Here is a 17,549-nt window from a genome sequence, read left to right on the forward strand (position 1 = left end):
ACATGGTATTGGATCTTCCTAAGTGGGCGTCAAACCAAATAAATATCAAGAGATTATGACAAAATATATATATATATATATATATATATATATATATTACTATTAATAAAGCAAAGCAGATTATACTAAATACTCTTGGTATTTTTAAGTGTTTTGTACTTTTTTTTTAAAATTATAATTACATTGCTAACTAAAAAAAAGTTAAAACATTTAATACACATACCTAAATTAGTCCTAAAATTTCACATGTATGTCTATTTCTAAATTCACACACGTGCTTACCCACTAAATAACTTTCAATTTTTTTTTATAATTCATAGTATTTGCTCATTAAAATAGAGTGCATGATTGTCTAAAAAAATTCACCATATTAAGATAATAAAAATAATATACATTTCAATTTAAAAATATATAATTTTTTATATATACACGTAACGTGTGTGCTTCGTGGCTAATATATATAATATGGACACAGACTAATTTAAGAGAATATGTACATAATTATTATAACGAATATTCCTTGTTTCATACCCTATTTGACTCAAATATTTTTTTTAAAACTCAAAACTCCATTATTTTATTAAACATCAACAGGGGAGTTACATTCATAATTCAACAATTATTGGAGTTTTAAAAAATACTATATCATTGATATTTTTCGATCTATTATTCTCTCATCGCTTCAGTGATAATTTACAATTATCCAATAGTAATTAATAATTTGTTAGGTATTGAATTGGACATCAAGCGTTTTTCGCTAGAGTGAAGTCATAAAATTATAGTGAAGCATTTTAGTCTAGAAAATGTAGTTTAGACTAATTAATGTATGAGATCAATTTTGCTTGAGATTTTCCCTATAAATGTGCATGAGCGTAGAATTTTGATAGCTATTAATATTTCTCCTCCAAAAAATTACTTTGTGTATAATTAAGTGAGGCTTGATATACATTAACTTGTAAAGTCAATTTTATCTCATATATATTTCATGCATGCATAAAAATGAAGTGTTTCCACTATGATACACAAAAAATGTTGAGACAATTCAACCAAAACCCAATAATAAACATATTGGGAAAAAAAAAGAAGTAATTAAAAAAGTGAAATGGAGTAAATGTTGCCAATATGTTATCGATCACGTTCACATGAATCTCGATCACTTGACGATAAATGAAGCACCCAATTCTTAAGCAACCTTCTCCTCGAATTCTTGACCGAACAATTATGCAAAAAACCATTAATGCTATTATTATTGCTTTGGCAAATGCCATCAACAAATGATTTCAGCCTCTGCATAGCCAGATTCAGTGTCTCCTCGGACATATTGGCGAAACAAACCCGAAACCAGCCGGGTTCGGGGCAGTGGCACGACGAGCCGGGCGAGATGTTCAACCCGACTTCGTACACTATCTTCTTCCACAGCTCAACTTCAGCTTCGAAGGTGTTTGAACCCAAAAGATGTCTCATGTCTACCCAAGAAAACAGGCCCGCATTGCTTTCCAGGCACGAAATCCCCGCGTTTTTGAGCCCGTGAACTAGCATCTTGTGCCGGTTCTTGAGCCTTTTTTTATTCTCGAAAACATATTTTTTCGCGAACTTTTGGTCGGAAAGCATGGCGGACAAAAGATACTGTGTTTGCGAAGAAACCAGCCCGAAACTCGACATTTTGGTGGCTGTCGCCACCACCATGGGGTTGTTCGAATATATAGCTCCGACCCGGAAACCCGGAAGACCCAGATCCTTCGACAGGCTGTACACGATGTGAACCCGGTTCCAAACTTCCGTGTTCAGGTAGTTCCGGTTCACGAGAACCTCCGTTACACTGATGAAGCTCGGGGAGTCGAAGACTGTGCCGGAATAGATCTCGTCGCTGATCAAATGAATCCTTTTGGACTCGATGAAGTCGACCAGGAGATTCAGCTCTTTGTCGCTCAGGGTTGTTCCTAACGGATTGGAAGGATTCGTGACTAGTACTCCCTTAACCTTTAGATTTCGCTTTCGCGCGGCGTGGTAGGCTTCTTCAAGAGCCTGTTTTGTGATTCTGAACCCGTTTGAACTGGTGCATTGTATCGGCACGATTTCGACTCCGGTTCGCCATTTAAGATCTCTGTCAAAGCTGCACATATATATACGTACCAAGTACTTCGATTTAGTACAAGCTAGAACATGCAACCAAGTACTAGATCTATATTTGTTTAATTTAATTGAAGCACACATGTTATCATCCGTGTGCGTGACATTGATTATATTTAATTTTCCTTCGTTTTTTTTTTGACTAAATAAATATATAATAATAGCTAGGGCGTCGCCATTATAATTACATAAGCTTTCAAAATGTAGACTTTTTGGTATGTGTGGTACTCCATCAATTTATCAACCAAAAAGTCAAAACAAGTATTTAGTTTGCTGGTCCAATGTTGATAGTAATAAATGAAATTTAAACTTTTTGTTTACAAGTTAATGAGATCAAAAAGCATACACGTACCCTGGATAGTATGGAGTGGGTAGAAGAAAAGCGTCGCCCGGCTCGGCGAGGCAGAAGACGAGAGCTTCGTTGGCTGAGGTGGCGCCGGCGGTGAGTACTAGGTTTTTCGGATCGAAACTCACTTTGTTTCCTCGGATTTCTGCCATGAATTGTGCCAAAGCCTGTGCAACATGTACACAAATTAATATATACTTATTTCATATTATATATTGATGAGTATATTAATTTTACATATCAATATGCAAAAATGCATGCTCACATTCTTGAAAGCAGGAAGACCATGGTAATCTTGAAAGAGAGCAAGCTCTCTGAAAATGGACTCTCCATTTCTCCTGAAACTTGCCGCATCTGGATTCTCCGCGAGCCACGATTCGAGTAAATCGAAAGAGAGCTGTACACAACACAAAAACATCGGTGTGAGATTATTATTTTTTTCAAAAAAAGTTGGTGAAATAGGGTAGAACTACAGAAACTAGCTGGAACAAGTAGCGACGGCGGGTTTCCAATTCACAAAAAATAATAATAATAATAATAATAATAAACGAAATGGTTGTTGTTGAATGAAATTAAACCTGATTCTCTGCAAGACCCATCTGAATAATCCCGTGGGGGTTCCGGACCTCATCGTACGGGTTTTTCTCGTACTCCTGCCATCCCAGAAAGTAGGACGAATCTTGGCCGTGAGAGTCACACGTGGCTTTCCTCGACATATTCATTTTTTGTCTTGATTTCCTCAAAAAAAATTTGACTAAATTAAGTAAGTAACCACTTTTCTCTGAAGTACAGATTTGTCGAAATTCGAACTTGGTGTATAATTTTTTTTTTATATATATATATAGAGACAGAGAGGGGGGAAAAAAATGGTGCTTAAGATACTTTGGAATGGAATGATATGGGGATTCCCATGTACATATCTATATATAGGATTGGAGTACAAGTACGAAAGTCATTTTCATGCCCCCTATCTTTTTTGTCATGTGTTCCATTTTATTTGATTAAAATATGCGAATCTCACGCGCTTGCCACTCTAATCCCATTTAGCCACGCCCCCCATTTAAATCAATCCGTGTGTTAATCTGTGTGTATTATGTGTAAATCAAAGTTGTTGGAATTAATGGGATCGTCTGTCTTTCATCGGAGACTAACATTAGGTCCCGTCCCGTGAGTCTCTCATGTTTTAATAAAAATTTGACATTATGTGATAGTAATCCGATGTCTATTATTTCGTCGCATGACAAGATAAATATTTCGAATGTAACATAGAAAAATTCGTGATCAATTAGAAACTATGTCTTTGACGACTTTGATAATTTTAGGATATGCCTATATATAATATATATAATAATTATAAAATATGCTAATTTTTATAATAATATTTGTTACGCATGTCTGTATATCGAGATATAATATAGTTACTTCTTATGTGTTTTGTATATTTGTTAGTTGAAGACTTGAAGTTAATAGAATATTTGGAATATTTTTTTATCACGCATAGTATAGTTACTCTAAATTTAATTATTTGTTATGAAATTAATACTGTGGACAGCATGCATCATAATGTATGTAACGTACAGCTCCTGTTTAATTTCGTTATAATTATTAGCATTTTAATTTGATTTGTCAACGCTGAAAATGACAGGCAAGTAAATACAAATTTTGACTATTATATGTATGGGCGAATTAATAATTAAGTCAATTTTTTTTGCTTTTTTTAAACATAACATTAAATTAATTAACATATATTCATTAATTTAATTTTCTACGCAGCACAAACAATAGCATTTGTGTCAATCATAGGTTATTCGGTACGAATTGTTATTGTCAATACGCTACTTCAATCAAATAGATCAATATATAGTTGAAAAATACGATAATAATTTGAGTAGTGAATTATATAAATACAATATCAAATCCAATAAAATTTTAATCTCAATCTAAATTATTTTTAAAAAAAAACTGTTTACAGATATTTGAAAATAAAAGAAAATAATTGAAATTTATTTTTCAAAACAAGCAAACGAGAAAAATATTAATCAAAGTTTTAAAAATTAAGAAAAAAATAAAATTAAATTTATATGTAGAAATTAGTTTTTAAATACATGCAGTGTAAGCTCTAGTGTATTAATTAGAAATTATACATGCAATATGGTTGCAAAGTTTTAAAAAATCAATTTGACTTTATGAGAGTGGACTTCTATATATTATTCATATTAAACAATGGTTTAACTAGACTAATTAACCACGAAAACATTAATGTAACAAAAGTTTTCCCATGTCAACCCACATGCACAGTGGATCAAAGGATCACTTAATTTGCTTCTTGAACAAGAGAAGTGAGCTAGAGAATCGTTTCTTTGGATAAAATTATATAGTAATTTTATTTTAAAAAAAACAAAAGTGGGATCAAAATACGGTTATGGAAAAAACTGAAAATTTGGTCATACCTATTTGTTTTTTTAATGATTTTAGTTGTCTATGTTATCAAATTAAATATCAATGTTTGTGTGTTGTCTATGTCTTGTTTTTTCAAGTGCATGTCGATACATGTAGTGCCACATTTATACTTCTTAAAAAATGACTAATTTATCCAAATATAAAATATACATGATCAAAACTGAAATTCGTCTATATAAATTATCAAAATGTGGTAAAAAAAATTCATTACCAAAATTACAATTTTCTCTATAATTATTAATGTAATACTTGGATAATTGTACTTTTAAATTTTGATATACAGGCCCATTCTTGAGTGGCTAGAAACACTTGCATACATGGGTACCGTAGGCTTCCTCTTTATAACATATAATATATAATCCGTGAGTTAAAATTCAACCAGCCGGATCATTACTACATTGAGTCAACTGCCATCTAACTGGTTTTGGCTCGTGTGTGTTTATATATATAATTTTGATACCTTAGATGTCCATTTTTGGACACTTACGAACGTTGCATGATATTTGCGAAAATATCTCGCAAAAAACTAATGTTTTTCACGATATGTTTACGTGAATATCTCGTTGCATAGATGAGTACTGACCAATAGACATACCCACAATAACATAACGCCTTGAGACACAGAGCATAAGCTAGTATATAACAATAGGTTAAAAAGTCGTCAGCAGGCCAGGTTCCAAGGGGAGGCACCCTAGGCGTGTGCCTAGGGCCTCCCCTTTGGTGGTGTAGTGACTCTGCATTGAATTACCTACTAACTGACAACTAATAACATGCATTAAGTTTAATTAAAGCAATAATACTAATCAGAGAAAACACGCGGAAACAAAACCCATAATTTACATATCAGCTCAAAGTTTCAAGTTTATTTATCATTAGTGATACAACCATATCGAAAAGACTAGTAAGTAAACATTATACAGCTATAACAAATCCTGCTGTATTAATAATTTTTCAAGGCCCTTGCTCCCTAGTCCTGCCTCGAACTACCGGCTTCGTCCATCCTGCGACCTACCCCGTGGAATAGGGTGTCCAAGATAACAACTAGGATGTGAGCGCTAACGCCCAGTACATAAACGTGAGTAAACATATGTATATGATGCATGCAACCGAGATGATGACTGATAACGGGTCATCTGATAAGTCATGCTCAGTACAGGGCCCACATGAGTACTGCAACCTCACAGATCAACCTTTGGGTACTACCACACTCGTCTAGAACACCAGAGTAGTCAGACATACATGTCCCCGTCGTCGCGGTACCCTCAGTGACAGACTAACAAGTATAGAGCTGAACGGTTCTATAATCAGGTATAACAAGGTATAGACTCAACATATATATGCACACGACATATGAATATGGAAATCAGTAAATCATATATCATGCCTATAATAATGCCAAATAAATGCAACATATATATAAACATTTATACTCGGTGACAATCTCAGTTAATGTGTACGTACCTCTAGGCTAGTTCAAGTCTAGTAGGATCTTAGGTTCCAATCCTATATTCAAAAGTTCACCGTATCACTACACAAGTTCTATAAGCCTTAACTAAGCTAATAAATACTCTCAAAATTTAAATAGATTCCCTGACCATACCTTCGTCCGTAGTAAGACCTTTGGAGTCGCTAGTCCCGGATGACTATAACAACACCTTGGTTATTTCAGAACTTTTATAATAACCGATAGGGCCCTCAAGTGTATATCTCACACAATATAACTGAAGAAGGAAACTCGAAATTTGTATTTCAAAATGAATTCGAATGAGCCCTATATATAGACCCCAAAGTAGGTCAAGTTCGGATCTTCCGAACTCGGTTTCGGATCGTCCGATCCAACTCATAGCTTGCATGTGAAACACGTCGAGTTCGGACCGTCCGATCCCTACTTTGGATCGTCCGAAGTGTCCAATGTTTGACACTTGTCAAAATCCATGGCTGAGTAATCCTGCCTGCTTGGCATAAGGGAATTCGGGCCGTCCGATCTTTGTTCGGACCGTCCGAACGTACCTTGACTCCGAAGTCAACAAGCCCTCTTCGGAGCCCCCGGGTTGCTAAGTTTGGATCGTCCGAAGTCTTCTTCAGACCGTCCGATCCAACTCATAGCTTGCATGTGAAACACGTCGAGTTCGGACCGTCCGATCTCTACTTCGGATCGTCCGAAGTGTCCAATGTTTGACACTTGTCAAAATCCATGGCTGAGTAATCCTGCCTGCTTGGCATAAGGGAATTCGGGCCGTCCGAACGTACCTTGACTCCGGAGTCAACAAGCCCTCTTCGGAGCCCCCGGGTTGCTAAGTTCGGATCGTCCGAAGTCCTCTTCAGACCGTCCGAACTGGCCCAAATATTGGAAACCCAATTCTTGATTCTGAAGTCCGATTGAATCCTGGAATTGGTTAATTACTAACCTTTAATTATGTTTAACATATTATTATCTTAAAATGGAATCTGGGTTACCACAGGTGGGACCTCTAAATATTTTTTTTTATTTTTTATTTGGTTTTTTTATTTAAAGTTTTAGAAAAAACCTCTTAATTATGTTGTTGAAAATTTGCACCGGTTTTTTTATTTTGTATTTTTTCTTTTCCTTTCTTTGCGTAAAAAAAAACTCTTTCTTCCTAAAAAAACTCTCTTCTTTCGATAAGTTGCTCTAATCAGGTGAGTTATGTTGCTCAAATTGGTTCAATTATCGTTTCGTTCTTTTATTGAATTTGTAATTTTTTTGTTTGTCTGTTTGTAAGTTGTAGTTGATATTTTTATTTTTAATTGATTTGGTTTTTGAACTTTGGTCTTCGGAATTTTAAAATATTCTTGTAATAATTAGCTTATTCATCGGCTCTTATACTCATTTAGTTTATATATACTATTTCTTATAATTTAATAAATTTACTTATTGTATTAGTTTATTAAATTAGATATAGATAATAATTATGTGCATTTATTTATGAGCTCGTATGTAAAATTTTTAATATTTAATAGAAAAATCTATATAAGGATTTTCCTTAAAAATTAGCCTAAGGCATCCAATTTTTTAAAGACGACCCTTATTATCGTCAGATTAATAAATTAAATGATTATATGGGATATCTACACCTCATTTCAAAATTTCAGGCGGTTCCATTCTCCTTAATTATTAATTTCCTAGAGTGTTAGCATATTTAAATTTCTGAAGACAGTTGTCCAAATGTCATTATAACCATCCATAAAATAATATACAAACACACATGAATGTATACGTACTTGTGATGAGATGTGTTATGTAGAGAATTAATGCTTTATTTCGCCACATCGATTAATTACCTTAGAAAAACAATATTCAATCAAGAAAATGATTACGTGTGCGGTATATATATATATATATATATATATATATATATATATATATATATATATATATATATATATATAATCTTTGGTTTGAATAAATTTCACGTGTACAATCATACAACGCTTGTCTCAAATTATATAAAATATCAGGGTTCTAATTAATTATTTTATATGTGTGTGTATACATATATGATATATCATCATTTTATTGTATACATTATCTCATTGCACGAACCAAACAGTTAACGACGTCTCATATAACAACCTGACTATGAACTATATATTGTTTCATTCTAATTAAAAATCTCGAATATCAATCTAATTTAACTGTTCAACTTTCTTAATTAAGTGATTGTTCGATCCATGATACTTGATTCGTAGAAGAGATGAAAAATGATTCGTAATATAATAAATTAATATATTTAGACAATATAATAATATATGATGCTATCTTTTTATATACGTTTTTTTAAGGTTTTCCTTAAAAAAACATAAAAAAGCTCAAAAACATATATAATTCCAAATTTTTCTGTAAATAAAACATAAACAAGCTCAAAAACATATATAATTCTAAACATTACATTATTAGTTTACCAGTCTACATGTGTGTGCAGAGTATGCTATATATCACTAATTTTTTCTATAGGTCAAGGAAACGATGTGAAGCACAAAACGACAACAAAACATGCTCCAAAGTCAACAAGTCGACAATCAATTAGACGTAAATGCATGGAAACTCAACGTATATAATATATATATACCTCAAAAACAAATGTTTTCTATTTCCAAAAAAAAAAAAAAAACAAATGTTTTTTTTGACTTTTTGCCAAATTCAAACGAAAGTCAACCTTACATTAAAGGTACTATCACTCTCCTGTTTAGTCAAAACTTAAGACAAGAGAGGAAATCTCTACTTGAAATGAGTTACGTACAAAGTCAATGCCGTAAGGGACATCCCACAAAATTGTTTGTTCCCAAAGGAAGAGTATAGATAGACTGTTCAACTAGCGATTAATTTGAGGCCAAAATAAATTTGAGAATAATAAATTGAGTGTCATGATTTTTAAAGTTTTTGGTTTTGATTTCGTTCGAAATCCATGCTTCGAATGCATTTTTGTTGCTTAAATGCATTTTTATTGCTTAGATAACTTAAATTTAAAAAATAATCAAACATGTTGCGAACTTATTTAATTACACTGATCACAACGGATTTCTGACCGCTCCAATATTTACTAGATTTGAAATATTTGTGATTAATATAATTATTATTAGTGATAATACGTATAGGTGAAGATTTGAATTTCCTTATTTAAGTTATCTACATAATAAAAACATATTCGAAATCTTGGATTTCATATAAATCAATCAAAATGCACCTTTATATATTTGGAAATTAATAAATAAAACCTATTTGCAAGTAATAATTTCAAATTCTACGAGGAATTATGCGAAACTAGTAATTATTAATTGCGTATATATGGATTAGTTTTGCATTCAATATATTGTTTTAATTTCAAGTAATACTTGCGTAAGAAAATTTATTAGATCATATTCAAATAATTTTTTTTGCGATATTTTTACAATTTTTTGGATAATTGATTAGAATAATTATGTGATCAGGATTCTTCATTATTTTTAGAATTTGTCGTGGGTGGGCGGGGGGATTGATTTCTAGATTAAAGGTGATATAATCATTTCGATTTCATTACCATACCGTAACATTAGAGATGGCAATTCTACTATATACATACCTCCTATACAACTCCATTTACATAGAAAATTAATTAGTTTTCATGCATACTCGAATTTTTAGAAAAATGAATTTTTTTTTATTTAGGAAATTGCTATTTTAAAGAAAATTCTTACCCTTCATTTAATTAATAATTGTGGCTGCTAAAACTGCCTTAACAATTTAGAACCAATTAACTGGGTCAAAGGAATGCGCTTAAGTTCAACCCGGCCCAAGTTCAAAATGTCAACAGGCCCAATAAGAAGCATATAAATTGCTTCTTACCAAATTCTCCCACGATTTCAGTTTAAATGACCCAAATCTCGGGCCCATATGGACGGAGCCTCAGAAATTTCCGCCAGATTTTGAAAACGTGCATAGAACACAGGGACCTCACTGCTCGGGGATGTCTTGTCAGTGTGGGGACTCTTTCTGGATACGGCACTCGGGTTTAGATATGGATGGGTTCACCTTTTTCTGCTGTCGTCGCAGGGTGTTGTGATCAAGTTGGTTTGATGAAACAGTTGCATTGTTTGGCTCTTTTAGGTGGGTTCGACGGGTATGCTTCAGTAAATAATGCTTTGATTTCTTGTTACAGTCGGGATGGGTTTCTCGATGAGGCGGAAAGGTTGTTTTCTGAGATGGGGGACGTGAGAGATGTGGTATCATGGAATTCAATGATTGTGGTGTACGGACAACATAGGGACGGAGCAAAAGCTCTGGAATTGTACCAAGAAATGGTACGATGTGAGCAGTGTGTGGATATGCAAGCATCGAGCATGGAGGATTTGCTCGGTGGGAAGCAGTTCCATGGTCCGATGATCAAGCTTGGGTTTCGAGGTAATGCGCATGTTGGTAGTGGTTTAATTGACTTGTACTCGAAATGTGGGTGGCATATGTGGGATTCCAGAAAGGTGTTTGAGGAAATAAGTTATCCAGATTTGGTTCTCTGGAATACTATGATCTCTGGATATTCGCTTGACCCGGAGTCCTCAGAGGAGGCTCTTGTTTGCTTCAAGCAGCTGCTACATGCAGGTCACATTCCCGATGACTGTAGCTTCGTTTGTGTGACTACTGCGTGTTCTAACTCGTCATCACCTTCTCAAGGGAAACAACACATTCTTTGGCTATCAAATATGATTTTCCATCAAACAGACTAGCCATAAATAATGCCCTGGTGGCAATGTATTCCAAATCTGGGAATTTGAAAGATGCGAGGAGGATATTTGACAAAATGCCAGAGTACAATGGCGTCTCACTGAATTCTATCATTGCAGGCTATGCTCAGCATGGTCTTGGACTTGAGGCGTTATCCCTTTTTGAGCAGATGCTTGACAAAGATATTGCTCCTACTGGCAAAACCTTTGTGTCTGTTCTTTCAGCTTGTGCACATACTGGTAGGGTTGAAGATGGACACAGATATTTCGACATAATGACCAAAAAGTTTAAATTAGAACCAGAGGCAGAACACTATGCATGCATGATTGATCTTTTGGCGCGAGCAGGAAAACTAGGAGAAGCAGAGAGGCTGACAGAAATGATGCCTTTTAATCCAACGGTTATGGTATGGGCATCACTGCTTAGGGCATCAAGAACACAAGGTGACATGAGACTAGCAGAAAAGGCTGCCAATCGCTGCCTAGAGTTGGATCCTTTGAATGCAGCACCATACATTACCCTTTCACATATGTATACGAAAGAGAGGAGATGGGAAGAAGTGGCGACCATGAAAAGGCTGATGCAAGACAAAAAGGTGGAAAAGAGGCCAGGATGTAGCTTGATCAAGGTGGAGAACAAGATTCATGTGTTTGTGGCTGAAGATACGTCTCACCCTATGATGAAGGAAGTTTACAAGTTTTGGGATGACATGTCAGAGAAAATGAAGAAAGCTGGGTATGTGCCAGATGTGAGATGGGTTTCGGTTAGGGAAGATGGAATAAGGGAAGAAGAGAAGGAGAGAATTCTAAGACATCATAGCGAGAAGATGGCGGCGTTTGGTCTGTTGTATACTCAGCATGTTGTTCCTATACTAGTAATGAAGAATTTGAGAATATGTGGAGACTGTCATAGTGCTATAAAGGTTGTATCTGCTATCACCAACAGGGAGATTATTGTGCGGGATTGCCATAGATTTCACAGCTTTAGAGAGGGTCAGTGTTCTTGCAATGATTTCTGGTGAAGTATATAATAAACACTTGGCTATTAAATTTTCCTTTCTATTCCAAAAATTTATTGCTGCCTATAAGAAACAACAGATCTTCTTACACAACTGTATAGATACTCATTATATGGTTAAAACATAGATGTTGATCCGGCTTTGACTATAAATAAAGTCATGATCACCTGGCTTCCTATTGTCACCCAAGATCCACATGTAGATATCAATTGGGCCCCCGATGATGTTGTTCGTGATGAAGCTTGGAGTTCGTGTCTGGAACCCAATTTCAACTCAGGATCGTGCCAATCAGTCATGAGGTCAATCATGTATATCAAGGCTCTAGTAGCTCAGGAAATGACGAGCAAGATCAGGAATTGGACACCACTGCCATTTTAGATTTCTAGCATATGTTACTACTGCTAAACTGCTAGTTCGCTGTCTGCTTCTCGTGGGGGTCTCCATTTCCGATCAAAGATGCTCCTTTTCACTGGTTGCATGTGGGGTAACTTCTCATCAATGAGCTCTAACAACTCCGCCAAGCCAACTCCTGTTACAGCTGATGTTTTTACATGTACAGTGGATTCTGGTTGGGATTGAGAACGTTTAACAGCAGCCCTCCAATCCCATGAGAATTCTTTTTGTTGGTTATCTGTGGCTTCACTTCCCACAGAACAATTATCATAATCAACCCATGATTCTTGCTCTTCCCTGCATGAGAGCCAGCCATCAGTGTAATTAGCTTCTCCACCACTAATGTCTTCTCCTGCAGAGAACAGATGAGACTTCATATCTTGATCATCATTGTGTTGAACATACAACTGGCCAGATGCAACATCACTCGTGTCTTCTCCCGAGGAATTGCTCGTGAAATCTTCATGTTCGGCTTGGTCTAATTCTGTTTCTTGAAGATCAACCTGAGGATAATTTTGCACAGGGTGAATCAGAATCTTTGTTTTGTCTAGCGGATCTCGACTGTGTAAACAGCTCTAATTCTGGCTGTAACATTTCCTAAATTGATGACATATTTTGCTCTTTTATAGTAAAAGAGAAACGTATATTATAATATCAATTTAAATGTCATGTGCTAGCGCATGTATCGATGTACGTATATTCACATGCAAACTAAAATATGAGAACAAGACAAGTCAGGAATTGCAACCTTATTCCAAACTTCAATCATATTTTGAAGCTTCTCCTCAGACACTCCAATCCGCCCAAGTACTTCCAAAACAGCTTCCCGGTGTTCATCAAGATTTGAAGCACTTGAGTCCAGAACATGCTGCGAAATAAATATGCGCCCAGTAAGCAGAGTATACCATTTTTTCTTTAACAGTAAGAGAGAAAATATTGCATGTTCATACGGTCATACCACAAGGAGGTCAGCTTCAACAACCTCTTCCAACGTTGCATGAAATGCTTCCACTAGCTGCAAAATGACATTTCAATGACTCTAAAAAACAACAACCGCAATAAAATGAAGTTTATCGCGCAACTACTTATTCACCTGAACAGGCAAATCAGAGATAAACCCAACAGTGTCACTAAGCAAAACTTTTCTTCTGAAAGTATCAGGATTCAGTTAATATCATTGAACCGATGATTGAAGACAAAAATCAAAGTCTACAAAATTTATGATAGGCCAAATAAAGATATTGCTATTACCCAGATGGCAGAAGAACACTGCTTAACTTCGGATCCACCGTGGCAAACAATCTGACACAAATGGAATTACATCAAGTGTTAAAATTGGTATCAGAAAGGAGTTCCACTGTAATATATAGATCCAGGGCAGAGTTTTTCCATACCGATCATCACAATAAAGATAACTGTCTGAGAGTGCACTAACTAACGTAGATTTTCCCTGCGAAAAGTTGAGAAAAACAAAGAGGCAACGTCAGGCTATTTTATAACGGAGCATATACAGAATTAGCAATTTAATAAGATCCACATACAGCATTTGTATAACCAACAACAGCAACTGTAGCAATTTCTTGTCCTTCTGAACCTCCTTGCCTTTTACGGGAGGCACGTTGTACAGCTCGTGTTCTTCGAACTTCTTTGATTTCAGATAATAACTTATTTCGTCGATCCAGGATTCTAAGAGAAGGCAAATGTTAGAAGTGTGATACACATATATATCTAAATCAAAAGACCACTACCAATAAAAATAAAATAATAGATATGAGTTAAAAGCCATTAAACTTGAATTGCATTAGCATGCCATCACATGACCACTTCAATTGTATCATACTAGTCAAAATTTAGTCACCACAGTGCAAATACATGGCGCAACATAAGTTGCTTTCAGTGTAACCACTAATATAAGCAGTTTAGACCCCAGTTACGTAATTTCAAAAAACAGAAGAAAACGTAATCCCTAAATTGGTGTGAACATGCATGCGTAAGTTAGAAGGAAATAATCTTTATGATTATTAAATTAACAAACCTTCGTCGTTGTAGCTGAAGCTCGGTTTCTCCAGCACCACTAATAAAGCCACGCCCTCCGCTCCCTCTCCTGAAAATCGTCATTAATTCCATGAGAAATCTCTAGTAAATATCCACATGCTTGCGCAGAAATAATAACCAATAAGATTTCAACGGAACACATTGCAACAATTCACCCTCTCGCACTAACAACTTCTGCTTCTCCAACCCCACCAAATGTGTACCGCCCATCAAGACCACGTACGCGAACAAGTCTGCTTCTCTTGTACATAAGAGCTGCTAACTCAGCCTGTAAGTTAATAGAAAAAAATATGAACACATTTCCAAGATCCTTTGTTTGGCAGAGTCAGATAGCACATTACCTGTAACTTAGCTTCCTTTGTCTGGGCATGGGCATTAAAGATCTCTATTATGAGACCCACACGGTCTAGAACAGGTTTTCCCCAGGCCCGCTGCAAAACAAGGAGCAAATGAAATCAACACAAAGGTCATGTCCATGGAATCATGAAAGGAAGTTTAGGAACTCCTCTTCAACACACCGCATTGAAGGAAATTGTGCATATAAAAAATTTGGAAGTTGAAACAAGAAAAAAAGACCGCAATCGAGTTTGTTTACCTCCAAATTCCGCTGTTGAATACCAGAAAGAATAGCATTCACAAAAATAGCATCTACTCCATGCTGTCAGTAGAGTAAAAGTATATCAAAATCTATCCAAATAACGGGAGCCGTTAACATCACATTGACAGAAAGAAAATTGTCAAATTCAACCATGGTATCACTACCTTTGAGTCCAACTCATTTATATGAATTTTGACAGTGCTCACGGTCCCAACTCCAAAATATGTGTCTGCAAATCATATGATGTAGATTCTTATAAGTCCTACCTACTGCATTTTTTGCCCAAAAAAAAAAAACAAGGATCACCATACATCCATTTTTTTTACGATGAGCCATCTCCATGGAACATTGAATAATCACAAAAATCAAGTGGTAGACTATTAGACCTCTATCAGTTCTTATGCTACATAAATGAGTGAAGATTTTATGGTGTTGTATTATCCATTGTGGTATCAAGCCGACGTAGTACATCGCCATCCTCCAAAGTTAACCTTTTGCGCAATAACTTGGCATAAACATGAGAAGTAATCCATGATCGAGCAAGCAATGGAATCAACAACTCTTAAACACGTAGCATTAAAAAAAAAGAACTACAGCTACTTTTAATACCCAATACCAATCTAAAAGCAAAAGCCTACATCTCAGAATCAGTAGCCTCAAAACAAATTCAAAGTGAAAAGCCAGAATCCAAAAACAATGATAAGAAAGATGAGATGAGACTAACCGGCACGAGGAGACTTTGCAGCTGGGTTCTGAACAACAAGATGAGGCGGGATTTCTTTATCCAAGAACTCCGTCTGGTAAAACCCATCGCGCTGCTGTTCAAGAGAATTCGCAAGATTGAGTGCCTCCTCAAGTTTAGCTTTCAAAAAATTTTGTGGCCGGAGCCTCGGCTGCACCACAAACAGCCTCGGAGGAGCACCGGGATCACTGTTAAATTCATCTCCATCACCATCATGCTGCCTGCTCTGTAGTATTGAAGAATTGGAGAAACATGAAAAAAGGGGCGGGAAGCGAGAAGGGATCGAGGTTAAAAGGTTTATTGCTGGTGAAAAATATGGTGAGGTAAATGAATGATGCCGGTGAAAAATGGTTCTCAGCATTTGATGAATTTCTTGAAACGATTCTTGATTCTGCTGGAGATCGAAATGTGACTGTCGGGAATTGGGGGGAAGAAGACGGTGAATAGTTGGTTTGGTCTGGGTATTATTTTGGGCTCATTTCAAATTGGATAGGCCCAAATGTTACTGCAAATAAGAGATGTATAAAGCAATCCACAGCACGGACCATAAATGTCTGGACAATGCCATGTGTACATAAAGTCTTACATATAAGGTTACACGCTATATTAAATTAGAAAAGTATTTCAAAATTCTTCAAATTATTATATATTGTATCATAAATTTTCAACATGTAATAATTATTTTGTAAAATATTTATTTTTAAAAATAATTTTTATTGTGTGTGGTAAGTATATTTTAAATTTTGTACACTCGAACTTTCAAATTTAAATTATATAGAACTATATAAGTGAGATTTTGTTATTATGTATTTAAATCAAAATATATTGATTATTATTATGTGTATTTAATTATTTTGTTAAAATTTTTTTAAAAAATCAAATATTTCGAGCCCAACCTGAACCCCAAAACCTCAACCTTAATTCGATGATTATCTGATCAACTCGGGTTGGGTTCAATTTTGACACCTCTAAAACTGTACAATAAATAATAATAATATTTTCGTTAAGAGTTTTTTTGAGAAAGAAACAATTGTAGGTTGAAAAATAAAGATATTCTTTTTTAAAAAATTGATATATTTTCTTAATTTAATAAGACGTGTAACCCTTTATGTAAAACTCTATGTACATATAGCATTATCCAAGAGGAGTTGTAGACGAGTATCCATTGTTAAGGGGTTTTTGATTAAATATAATACAAATAAAAATAATAATAATAAATATAAAAAATATTTTTAAATAAAAAAACAAAAACGAAAACAAAAACCAAAACCAAAACCAAAACCAAAACTTTCAGAAATATTAATAAATAGGGATAATAGTTTTTTTTGTTTTCGTATTTTTGTCTCTTTTTGCGATTTCGATTATCCGAAGGAGTCAAACATGTCTCCTCCGTTTAATTTTTTTTGTTTGTTTTCTTTCTATTATTTTCTAAATTTTTTTTACTTGAATTATATATTTTAGTTATTATTAATAAAAAAATATTCTTATTCTTGAAATTATTATTATTATTATTATTATTATTATTATTTCTATTTCGCACAATTTTGACGAGATTTATGACGTTGGTCACTTTCGTAAAATTTGTTAATGGAA

The 17,549-nt window shown here is 34.8% G+C and overlaps 3 protein-coding genes across 5 annotated transcripts; 1 reads left to right on the forward strand and 2 right to left on the reverse strand.

Moving 5' to 3' along the window:
• Positions 1-953: 953 nt before the first annotated feature.
• On the reverse strand, positions 954-3,353 carry LOC140881550 (1-aminocyclopropane-1-carboxylate synthase 3-like). The gene is made up of 4 exons (XM_073286952.1): positions 3,055-3,353; positions 2,742-2,873; positions 2,483-2,643; positions 954-2,113 (listed from the first exon to the last, which is right to left on the reverse strand). Exons 1-4 carry the CDS (start codon positions 3,196-3,198, stop codon positions 1,126-1,128), a joined length of 1,425 nt encoding a protein of 474 aa, XP_073143053.1. The 5' UTR covers positions 3,199-3,353; the 3' UTR covers positions 954-1,125.
• Positions 3,354-10,401: 7,048 nt separating this feature from the next.
• On the forward strand, positions 10,402-12,178 carry LOC140880788 (pentatricopeptide repeat-containing protein At3g49710-like). The gene is given in 2 exon segments (XM_073285555.1): positions 10,402-11,105; positions 11,108-12,178. Coding segments are annotated over 2 exon segments (1,716 nt in total). The 5' UTR covers positions 10,402-10,453; the 3' UTR covers positions 12,172-12,178.
• A 30-nt stretch (positions 12,179-12,208) lies between these two features.
• Positions 12,209-16,432, reverse strand: LOC140880787 (GTP-binding protein At3g49725, chloroplastic). 3 transcript variants are annotated; one of them, XM_073285551.1, is made up of 13 exons: positions 15,939-16,432; positions 15,379-15,443; positions 15,212-15,274; positions 14,958-15,047; positions 14,772-14,884; positions 14,597-14,665; positions 14,103-14,247; positions 13,956-14,011; positions 13,813-13,863; positions 13,655-13,709; positions 13,520-13,576; positions 13,310-13,429; positions 12,210-13,064 (listed from the first exon to the last, which is right to left on the reverse strand). In XM_073285551.1, the coding sequence occupies exons 1-13, from the start codon at positions 16,315-16,317 to the stop codon at positions 12,570-12,572; spliced, it is 1,758 nt and encodes a 585-aa protein (XP_073141652.1). In that variant the 5' UTR covers positions 16,318-16,432; the 3' UTR covers positions 12,210-12,569. The 3 variants fall into 3 exon arrangements, with proteins under 3 accessions (XP_073141653.1, XP_073141654.1, XP_073141652.1); XM_073285552.1 differs by lacking the exon at positions 14,958-15,047 and having other exon boundaries at positions 12,209-13,064; XM_073285553.1 differs by lacking the exons at positions 13,655-13,709; positions 13,813-13,863; positions 13,956-14,011 and having other exon boundaries at positions 12,209-13,064.
• Between the last annotated feature and the right edge of the window lie 1,117 nt (positions 16,433-17,549).

The sequence above is a fragment of the Henckelia pumila genome, chromosome 2, assembly GCF_033568475.1.
Source record: "Henckelia pumila isolate YLH828 chromosome 2, ASM3356847v2, whole genome shotgun sequence".
Lineage (NCBI taxonomy): Eukaryota > Viridiplantae > Streptophyta > Magnoliopsida > Lamiales > Gesneriaceae > Henckelia > Henckelia pumila.

Excerpts from the sequence above, each read along its gene's own strand:
- LOC140881550 (XM_073286952.1), bottom strand. The coding sequence starts at position 3,198 with ATGAATATGTCGAGGAAAGCCACGTGTGACTCTCACGGCCAAGATTCG. Across the intron at positions 2,644-2,741 it reads GTCTTCCTGCTTTCAAGAAT|GCTTTGGCACAATTCATGGC; the intron begins GTGAGCATGCAT and ends CATGTTGCACAG. Across the intron at positions 2,114-2,482 it reads CCCACTCCATACTATCCAGG|CTTTGACAGAGATCTTAAAT; the intron begins GTACGTGTATGC and ends ATATATGTGCAG.
- LOC140880787 (XM_073285551.1), bottom strand. The coding sequence starts at position 16,317 with ATGCTGAGAACCATTTTTCACCGGCATCATTCATTTACCTCACCATAT. Across the intron at positions 15,444-15,938 it reads TGCAAAGTCTCCTCGTGCCG|ACACATATTTTGGAGTTGGG; the intron begins GTTAGTCTCATC and ends TATGATTTGCAG. Across the intron at positions 13,065-13,309 it reads TGATTGAAGTTTGGAATAAG|GTTGATCTTCAAGAAACAGA; the intron begins GTTGCAATTCCT and ends AATTATCCTCAG.